Source organism: Myotis davidii, unplaced genomic scaffold, assembly GCF_000327345.1.
Source record: "Myotis davidii unplaced genomic scaffold, ASM32734v1 scaffold1983, whole genome shotgun sequence".
In the NCBI taxonomy this organism is placed as follows: domain Eukaryota; kingdom Metazoa; phylum Chordata; class Mammalia; order Chiroptera; family Vespertilionidae; genus Myotis; species Myotis davidii.
In genome coordinates, this window is record NW_006293962.1 from 51,898 (window position 1) to 61,424 (window position 9,527).

Consider the following 9,527-nt stretch of genomic DNA (forward strand, 5'->3'; position numbering starts at 1 on the left):
AGGGTGGGGCTGGGGGAGGGGGAAGGGAAGTGGCCCGTCAGCCATCTAACCGAACAGGCTGTGATAGGTGTCCTCTGGTAGTCTGGCTGAGAAAGACCCCACCCCCTCCTCTGTCCCACTGTCCCTCAAAGGCTCATTGTACTAGACTTCAAAGTCTTTCCTCACCCCCACCCAAGTGCACACCCCAGCCCTCTCCTGCTCACCCTCAGTGCCTCCATGCTGCCTGGGGCATACTTAAGGCTCCCGGCAGATACTGGGAGGAGTCTCTTAAAAAAGGAACCTCACATTAAATTCCAGTAATTTCATACCTAGTGTTTCTGCTCTCACTTGGTCACTTTATTTTTTTAGACTGTTTTCCCTTCTTACTGAGAAAGGCTGCCCTGGTCTTTTGGAATGGACCCTTTCGAGGGAGTTTTCGACCCTTGTCGTCACCTGATTTGGACTGGAAAAAGAAAGGGTCAGTCAGATAAAGTTCGGTTCTCAGAAGCAAATTTTGTACAAACTAGGGCCACAGGCAGGACAAAAGAGGTGGAAGGCAGGTCTTGTGCATGGATGTGGGATTTGGAAAGGAAATTTAGCCCTAGCTGGTTTGGCTCAGTGGATAGAGCGTTGGCCTGCAGACTGAAGGGTCCCAGGTTCAATCCCAGTCAAGGGCACATGCCCTGGCTGTGGGCTAGGTCCCCAGTGGGGGGCGTGCAGGAGGCAGCCAATCAATGATTCTCTCCTATCATTGATGTTTCTCTCCCTCTCCCTTCCTCCCTGAAATAAATAAAAATATATTTTTAAAAAAATTATCCCAGAGGACCATGGTGGAGGAGCCTTGTTGGCTGGTGGGGATAGGGGGGTGCTGGGACAGACCAGATATGGGGAGTCTTACTGGAAGGTTCACAGAAGAATCAATTTTAACGGCTTTCTTGGCTTCTTGGAGTCTAAGCATTTTCAGTCTGCTCTTCTCCAGCATGTCACATTGTGTGCGCAAGGCGTCTAGAAACCAGGAAAAGGCACCTCTACCTCTGAGGACTAGAGGCCTTACCTACCCATACCATCCCTCCCATCATTCAAATGATCATTTGGAGCAACCCAGCCTAAAGTTAGTCTGAAGAGTGCCCTGAAGGTGCCTAAGCTCTAAGAGAAAAGGATGAAGGGAAAGATAGAAATGATGGGTGGTGATAGTGAGATATACTGAGAAGAAGGCTGAGAAATGGGGAGAAGGGTGAATGACACAAGCACACTCCACCTGGTTTGAGCTAAGCATCCCTTGTAAAGTGGACCTAGACCCTATTCCCCTTTTCCTGTGATCCTACTTGCTGCATGACACCAGTCCCACCCTATATTCTCCATCACCAGCTATGTGCAGTACTCTCCAAGTTCCTCCTTTCTTCATCATGCTTCTTACCAAGTAGTGTGTGGTCTGGATTCTTCAGGAGGGGCACAAAAGCTAGGTAGGCATTCGCAAGTTGGGTTCCTGTGAATACAGCAGTGTGCTATCCCCCGTCTCTGTCACCCAGTATCCACCCTTCCAAAGCCCAAGATTTTAGGACCCTAGAACTCAATACTACTTGAGCTGGTTTACCTTATTTCCTCCCCTCAGATCATCCCTAGGATAACGTGGGGGGTATGATATGTGTGAACCTAACCTATTGTCACAGGCAGTGCCCGTCTTAGGCTGATTAGGGATAGTCAATTGGATCTGGTTGAGGGCATCCTATTTTAAGGACAAGTTCTACAATCTATCCTGAGTGCCTTGTTCTATCTCTGGGGAATGCTCCCAAGCCTCTACCTGGTGTCCCACGTGCCACCTTACAAATGTAGTAGGTGTTTCGAGCTGTAAGGAATTTGTTGGCATAGTCTCCAGGGATCTTCATCAGGAAAAGCAACTTCATTGTTCCCGTTTCATCACACAAATCAATGGTTTCTGGAGGGAGGCCAGAGGGGTAATTGGGGCAGCTCAGGAAGTAGAGTAAGGGCAAAAGGGGCCAATGATCCCATCCAAAATGGGCTGGAGGAAGCTGTAGGGATTCAAGGAGCTCTCTTCTTGCCAGAAGGAGGACTTGGAGGCTAGAGATGACTGCTACTTCTGACCCTTGGCCATTAGACCCCTTCCCAAACTCACCTGTTTTAGGTAACCCCACTTTATTTCGGGTGTAATGCAGCAACCGGTGGACGGCACAATTGATATTGGCAATAAAATGCTGATTATCTAAGAAGAGATGGGATGGGGCATGTGATCCTCCTCTAGTTATATGTCTCTGTGATATCCACTGCCCTCAAACCTTCCCAGCCCTACACACAGACTCCAGCTCCATGATGCCCCTCACCTCCATGTTTGATGTAGATGAACATACTCTCAAGAGCTCACTCTTCAGAGAGAGGCCTGATGAGTCATGAAGATGGAGGGTGTTCTGGAGGCCTTGGGGGTTCCATAGGGACAGGGGACAGGGGACAGGGGACAGGGGACAGGGGACTGGAGAGGCAGATGGATTACATTGCCTGAGGAAGCCCAGAACAGGAAGATAGGAGAGAGCTATTGGTAGTTGTGGATAACCAGCATCGCTAGGGGTGGGGCCTGAGGCAGCAGTTGAGGGATTATGAGGTCAGAAGTGGTATGTGTGGCAGAAAGTGGAGTAAGGATAAGGGGAGAAGAACCTGGGTGAGATCTGTAGAAGATTTATTGGGAATGGAGGCAACATGGTAAATCTAACTCTAAATGGGACCCCAGAAGGATACCTTAGAGAAAAGTTAAGTTTCTGGAAAGGTGCTTTTTCTAAATAATTTGTGGTACAACTGCTTCCACAGCAGGATTCTACTCCTCCTTTTCCCTACTCTCAGCACCATGTCCCCATCCTTACTATACCTCATGTTTCCCCTGCCCCCTGCCCCAACAACACAGTCTTGATGATTATCAACAGAAACTTTATTTATCATTGATTCGGGAACAACTGAAGGGTAGATGGAGAGAGAGAGGTTGGGAGGGAGGGAGAAAGAATTCTAGGAAGAGGAATTCTGGATCGAGGGAGATGACAAACATGTACAGGGCAAATGGGCAATTCTTTTTTAAATATATTTTTAATTGATTTCAGAGAGGAAAGGAGAGAGGGATAAAAACATTAATATTGAGAAAGACTCATTGATGGGTTGCCTCCTGCACGTCCCCTACTGGGGATCCAGCCCACAATCCGTGCTTGTGCCCTGACCAGAATCGAACCTTGATCTCCTGGGTCATAGGTAGATGCTCAACCACTGAACCACACCAGTTGGGCAAAAGGACAATTCTTAAAGAGGAGATATTAAATGAGGGGGCAATTATAGGGGACACACAATTCAAAATCAGCCACAGTTGGGGCAGGGGGAACATTGGGCCCAGGCTGGTTGGATGAGGGGAAGTTAGTACAATTTAGGGCTACAGGACCTTGGGGTTCTGTCAGGGTATCAGGGCTCAGGTTTCAGGGTATAACATGGGGGAGCCCCGTAGGGGCTAGGGTGGCTGCAAGGGGAGCCCCCAGGCCCCTCCCCTAGAGCAATGCCTTTTGGGGGAATCTCACTGACGTGGCAGAGCCTTTCGCTGTAGTCTGGCTGCAGGCTCTCCGCCAGTCCCTTAGACACACCACTCCAGGCCTAAAGACAGATATCTCCAGGTCAGGGGTCAATTAGGAGCAGGAAGTAAAACACCCAGGCTCTGTGCCAAGGGAACTCTCACGTATGCACCACTATGATTAAGGAAGGGACACACAGACTCCTGGGCTCCCAATACCACTGTTTCCATACGCCTCAACCAATCTATAATCAGTTCTGTGTGTCTCTCTCCATCTGCCCCATCCCCCAATTGGTTGGCCACATCCTGACAGTTAGTGCAAGGCCCCCTCTCCTCCCCTCTGCCCTCCATACTTTGTCTTGCTGCAGGAAGTGGGCAGTTGACAGACTGCAGTCTGCCTATTACCATGTTCTCACCGAAAAGTTCCCGTGGTATTCCGTAACCAGATCCTCTAGGCTCTTGAGGGTAGGAATTCGGGGCATGGTCCTGGGGGAGGGGGAGAAAGAGGGAGCAGGAGCACATTAGTGTTGCTCTTTTATTACCCTTTTCTCCCAATTCTGCCATATGGAATAAAGAGATTCTCTGTTCTCTGTGCCTGCAGCTTCCTTCCATCACCATGCCCACTTGGGTGACCCCTCATTCCTTACTGTCCTGCCTTCTTCTATAGACCTTGTAATAAGCCTCTTCTACTATTCCCAGCCACCCCCACCTTTTTTCCTCTGGGATTCCAGAAGTCTCACCGTTCCAGCCAGCAGTACACACAGATGAGGCTAATAATCAATCCCATGGAGCCAAGGGGGATGAGCACGGCTTCCAGTGCAAACAATGATGGGGGCTCTATGGATTCTGTGGAGAAGAGGAGAGGAACAGGGCCCTAATACTTGTCATGCCCCTACATGCCAACATTGGTGGAGCCCCAGCTAGGTGCCAGGCACTGTGCTAGACACTTTCTGTATAATTAATCCTCACAACTTCTGAGAGGGGGGACCAATTAGTATCTCCATTTTATAGACAAGGAAAGACAATGGAAGAGGTTAGTGATGTGCCCAAGATCAAAGAGGCAGTAAGTGGCAGAGGCAAGTTTAAACCCAAGATTTGGCTGGTCCCAAAGCCATCTTCACTATGCAGCTTTCCTGGGAATGCTGTAGGGATAGTTTATACAATACATTCTATCTCCCCTTTGAGCACTCCTTGGCCTCCATCTCAATCCATCCCTCTAGTCTAACAACACATCAACCCAACACTACACAGACAAACCCTGCTTCCTGGGAGTTGGGGTTGAATAGTGAGGGGAGATGGGCCACCAAATTTGGGAGCTTACAGATAGGGAGGTAGAGCAAAAGACAGTGCTAGAAAGGTTGGGATGCTGGACTCATGGGTCAGGGTGAGGCATTAGGTCCATCTTACCCTTTGAAGTATGGCTGCCCCAGTGGATTGGGTGGCTCCATTCACTCCAATGCTGAGCACTTCCACAGAGTGGGTTATGGCGACTCCGAACACGAAACGTGTAGAGTTTCCGTCCATCCACACTAGGCAAGGAGAAGCTACGTCTTTGGTCCACTGACTGTTCCTTGTGGAGAAAGAGGGTGAGGGGAAGATGGGTGTCTATAAAAGAAGGGAAAATTAAAACTGCTACCCTCTCCCAGCTGGTGTGGCTCAGTGGTTGAGTGTCAACCTATGAACCAAGAGGTCACGGGTTCGATTCCTGGTCAGGGCACATGCCCTGGTTGCAGGCTCGAATTCCAGTAGGGAGCATGTAGGAGGTAGCCAATTGATGTTTCTATCTCTCTATCCCTCTCCATTCCTCTCTCTCTAAAAAACAAACAAACAATAAAAACATATATTTTTTAAAACTGCTGTCCCTCCACCCCCCCCCACCACCGTTAGTTTCTGGTTCTTCCCAGTCCCTCCCTCCTCTCTTGACTATTCAAGCTACACTGCCTCCTTCACTGACTAGAATCTAATGCCTCTCTCCAGATCCCCTTAAAGGCTTCCTTTGGTTTACCTGTCTGTCAGGAAGAGTACAGGAAGGGAAACCCTAATGAAAACTCACTGGTGATGATAGGGAAAGGATTTGGAGGAAGGCAAAGGGTGGGCAGAGGAACTGGAAGGCAGAGAACAGGAGCTTGATATCAAGACCTCCTGTTTGGCTGACTGAGTCTATCCCCACTTGCGTGGTCTTAGCTGCTACGTTCATATCCCCAGTCACTCACAGTCCAGCTGTGGTCCCGGTCACTCCTGTACTGCACCAGGTGCTCCAAACAGTGGTCCAAGTATGTGTTGCTCCACCTCAGTTCTATCTGGGATTCACTCAGGTTGTGAAGTGTTAGGTTCTTCGGAGCCCAGGGAATCACTGGAGATATGTGTGTGAGTGTGGTCATTCCCCTGGCCTAGACAAGTCAGGATCCTGAAGGTAGTGCTACTGATCCCTTCTCCCTTCCCCATCCCAAACCCTCACCTCTTCCTTTTTGAGCGGGTATCTTTATGGTGAAAGAACACCGCTCCAAATACTCCAATGTCCCACAATATCCCTGGACTCTTGAGCCATTTGCAAATTACCCAGATCCTGCAGTCTTAGCTCCTTTTTGGTCTTCCTCCTAGGTTCCTGTGGGTCCTGGAGCTGGACAAAGAATGTTTGGTAGAGATTGATTTCCTCTTTTCCCAACCAACAGCCAGAAGTGATCTCTGAAGAGTATAGATAGTGGCCACACTCCTGGATGTTATGACCAGAGTTCTTATACCTAGAGAAGGGTTGGAAGGAAGAGGAATGGTGGGGGTAAATTTGGATACTACAGACATCCACAGCCCAGCCTCCTCCTTGATCTCAAGCTCCAGTTCTCTGCCTTCCAGGTCCTCTGCCCACCCTTTGCCTTCATCCAAATCCTTTCCCTATCATCATCAGTGAGTTTTCATTAGGGTTTCCCTTCCTGTACTCTTCCTGACAGACAAGTAAACCAAAGGAACTTACCCCATGAGAAAAGAGTGGGGAGCCTGGAATGCTGGCCACCCTCTTTCATGGTTCCCATGCAGCCTCTCACATCTAGCCCACCTCCTCTTCCTCCCCTATGCTATCCCCTCTTTCTTTCGCATACCAATAGTGCAGAGTCAGGTTGGTGGGCTGAGGCTCAGAGCTGCTGTTCCAAGTGCAATTTATATACTCGACATTGAATACAAAACACTGAACCTCTAGTTTGGGGAGAAAATGAAGTGGGAGAGGGGAAGAGAAGAAATGATGGTCAGAAGAAGAAACACAGTGAGACAGGGAACCCTTCCCCTCCCCTCCCCACAGTGCTCTTAAATTCTGCCTGCATCCTTGTTATGTCCAGTGGCAGGGTCCAGATTTCTGTATGGCCCCTTCCCACAGCCTCTGGTCTCACCAACCCCTTCCAGTCCCAGGTTTCCCACCAGCTGTGATGTCTTCATTTCCAATGGGCTTGAGGACTGTTGGGTTCAGCCCCATCCCCAACAGAGGCAGCTGCAGGAATAAGAGGAATCTGAGTAGCAATGGTCGCTTCAACATGGCACTCTTGCTCTTCGTTCCCTGGGTGTACTGTGTCAGGAACCTGGGCCCCTCACCAACTACCTCTCCCCACCCATACATTTCCTTCTGTCATCGCTTCCGGTGGAAAGAACCTTAGAAACCAGGGCTTTACAGAGGGTGTGGCAAAAGTGTGCTATGACACAGGCTAAATCTTCTGGGAGATTAGGTGTTGATCTAATCTATAGGTGTAACACCACCCGGCTGTAAAATGGTGTTAAGTGGGCTGTATTTACAATATTGTCACAAACTCAAGAATCCTTAGGCCACCTAAATCCTGGGAAGGATCTTATTACCACCACCACCATTCCCAACCTCCTTCTCATCAAAATCATTTTATCCTATATGGTGGAGGGTCTGAACATCTTCCCCACCCTATGCCATTCTCCTTTGGCTCAGCTACCCTGAATCTACTGTCAAAGCTCTACTGTCTTGGCTGGATAGAAAATACAGTCTTGACTCCTGTGGGCACATATATAACTGTCTTTTCTCTGACTAATCCAAACCAGAATATTAATCCTTAGCTACTGGCTGAGCTGGGTTCCTGTTGAGACTGGTGAGGAGGTCTGACTTAGAAGTAGATTCTGGAAATGGGGGAACAATACTAGCTTCAAACTCCTCATCTTCCCCTTAATCTGCATCCCTTTCTGTGTTCCCTATCTCAGTTAATGGTATCATCACCCTCTCAGTCACCCAGACTTGAAATCACAAAGTCATCTCCAATTCCTCCCTCTCTTACTCTGAGAATCCAATCAACTCTACTTTCCGTGGTGTTTCTCCCAGTAGTGTCCTTTCCATGAGCATAACCATTGTGCTAAATCAGCCTTTAATTCCCTCTAGTTATGGTTCTTACTAGAATCCACCAACTGGCCTCCCTTTCTAAAGGCTCCCTGCTCTCTGCCCTGGCTGGGTAGCTCAGTTGGTTAGAGCATTGCCCTGATATGCCAAGGACAATGTGGGTTCAATCCCCATCATCTCATTGCCAGATTTCTCTTCCCCTAAACACAGAACTGATCAGAGAGACTATCTACAAAAATTGTTCATTCAGCAAACATTTATTGAGCCTTTACTATGTGCCAGGCACTGTGCTTATGTTCTAACCCACCCTAATTTTCTGTCTATTAAAATTCCTCAGGGTTAGCTCAAATATTATCTCCTCCAAGCAGAATGTTTCCTCTCCCCAATCAGAATTAGTTTGTCTCACCCTAGCCGGTTTTGCTCAGTGGATAGAGTGCCAGCCTGAGGACTGAAGGGTCCCGGGTTCGATTCCGGTCAAGGGCATGTACCTTGGTTGCAGGCTCCTCCTGGGCCAGGGTCTGGTCGGGTTCCTGTAGGAGGCAACCAATCGATGTGTTTCTGTCACATCGATGTTTCTCTCTGTCTTCCACTCTCCCTAAAAATCAATGGAAAAAATATCCACGGGTGAGGATTAAAAAAAAAAAAAGAATTAGTTTGCCTCCCCACTGTGATCCAATAGCATTTTATTATTTTCACTTATTATATGCTAGTTTTATTTTTATGTATTGTAATTTGTTGCTTTTATTATAGTACTTTTCTCTAAAAGGCAATACCACCTTCAAAAGAATATTGGCTCGAGTCAAGAAAAAATTCTAGTCTCAGCTGTTACTCAGTAGCTGTATAATATAGGACATGTGAACTTCCACTCTGAATATCAGCCTCCCCATCCACAAAATGAAGACAGCAATCCCTAACTCACGCAGCTGTGTGCGGATTAAAGAAGATAATATCTAAAAAGCATCTGACAGTAGGTGCCTCTTTCGCTAGAGCAGGGATTATTAATCTGAAATTCATGGACACTTAGGGGATGCATCCATGAGCTTCAGGGGTTGCAAGAATCTCCCTGGAAAGTAACCTTTTGTATGTTTCCATGTTCATTTTACTGGGATAAGGGTCACAGCTTCCAACAGCATCAAAGGGGCTGTGAATCAAAAAGGGTAATAATCTCAGTGCTAGACCATAAAGACCTTAAGGGATTAGATCCGGCCTTTCAGGGGTTTAATGAGTGCTTTCTCAGCATATACAGGTCCTTTGAAGGCGATATTAGTACACCCATTTTTCTGACGCGAAACGAAGAGTGGTTTGTAAAAGGCATAGTTCCTAACCAATGCCATTACTATCGAGCACCCATTCTAGGCCCCAAACTGAGCGAGGCGCCCGGAAGCCAGCTCCTGTCAGAGCTCCTCAGCGCCACTGCTCCCCTTTTGACAGGTTCGCATCACCCCGCGCTGGGATCCGGGACCTTCCGCAGCCACTGCCCTAGTGAAATGGATCTCAGGCCGGAACACTCCCAGAGCGGGGCTCCGCCCCAAGCCGGCCCGGCCCCGCCCCGCCCCGCAGAGGTCGGTATTGTCCGACGGTTTCCGGCGTCCCTCGGTTCCCCTCGGTAGTTTCCGGCAATGATCGAGAGTTTCTAACCTGCCCCCCGTTGTCTCTCGG

General features: G+C 48.5%; 3 protein-coding genes across 4 annotated transcripts in view; 1 reads left to right on the plus strand and 2 right to left on the minus strand.

Moving 5' to 3' along the window:
• LOC102760556 (chromosome unknown open reading frame, human CXorf65) overlaps positions 1–2,343 on the minus strand; it is a 2,788-nt gene extending 445 nt beyond the window's left edge. The window contains exons 1-5 of the mRNA XM_006767944.1: positions 2,319–2,343; positions 2,114–2,200; positions 1,781–1,915; positions 1,397–1,465; positions 878–984 (exon numbers count right to left, since the gene is read on the minus strand). Of these exons, the coding sequence (XP_006768007.1) occupies positions 878–984; positions 1,397–1,465; positions 1,781–1,915; positions 2,114–2,200; positions 2,319–2,343 (423 nt within the window). The remainder of the gene's footprint in view (positions 1–877; positions 985–1,396; positions 1,466–1,780; positions 1,916–2,113; positions 2,201–2,318) is intronic.
• Positions 2,344–3,199: 856 nt separating this feature from the next.
• On the minus strand, positions 3,200–7,077 carry IL2RG (interleukin 2 receptor subunit gamma). Of its 2 annotated transcripts, none has more exons than XM_006767935.2 (8): positions 6,938–7,077; positions 6,625–6,718; positions 6,092–6,273; positions 5,746–5,885; positions 4,940–5,102; positions 4,273–4,378; positions 3,949–4,018; positions 3,200–3,615 (listed from the first exon to the last, which is right to left on the minus strand). In XM_006767935.2, exons 1-8 carry the CDS (start codon positions 7,050–7,052, stop codon positions 3,430–3,432), a joined length of 1,056 nt encoding a protein of 351 aa, XP_006767998.1. In that variant the 5' UTR covers positions 7,053–7,077; the 3' UTR covers positions 3,200–3,429. The 2 variants fall into 2 exon arrangements, with proteins under 2 accessions (XP_006767998.1, XP_015422168.1); XM_015566682.1 differs by having other exon boundaries at positions 6,914–7,077.
• The window catches only part of MED12 (mediator complex subunit 12), a 26,943-nt gene continuing 24,466 nt past the window's right edge, over positions 7,051–9,527 (plus strand). The window contains exon 1 of the mRNA XM_015566687.1: positions 7,051–7,086. Coding sequence (XP_015422173.1) covers positions 7,051–7,086 — 36 coding nt within the window. The remainder of the gene's footprint in view (positions 7,087–9,527) is intronic.

Excerpts from the sequence above, each read along its gene's own strand:
- IL2RG (XM_015566682.1), bottom strand. The coding sequence starts at position 7,052 with ATGTTGAAGCGACCATTGCTACTCAGATTCCTCTTATTCCTGCAGCTG. Across the intron at positions 6,274-6,624 it reads AACCTGACTCTGCACTATTG|GTATAAGAACTCTGGTCATA; the intron begins GTATGCGAAAGA and ends ACCCTTCTCTAG. Across the intron at positions 4,019-4,272 it reads GTGTACTGCTGGCTGGAACG|GACCATGCCCCGAATTCCTA; the intron begins GTGAGACTTCTG and ends CCCCTCCCCCAG.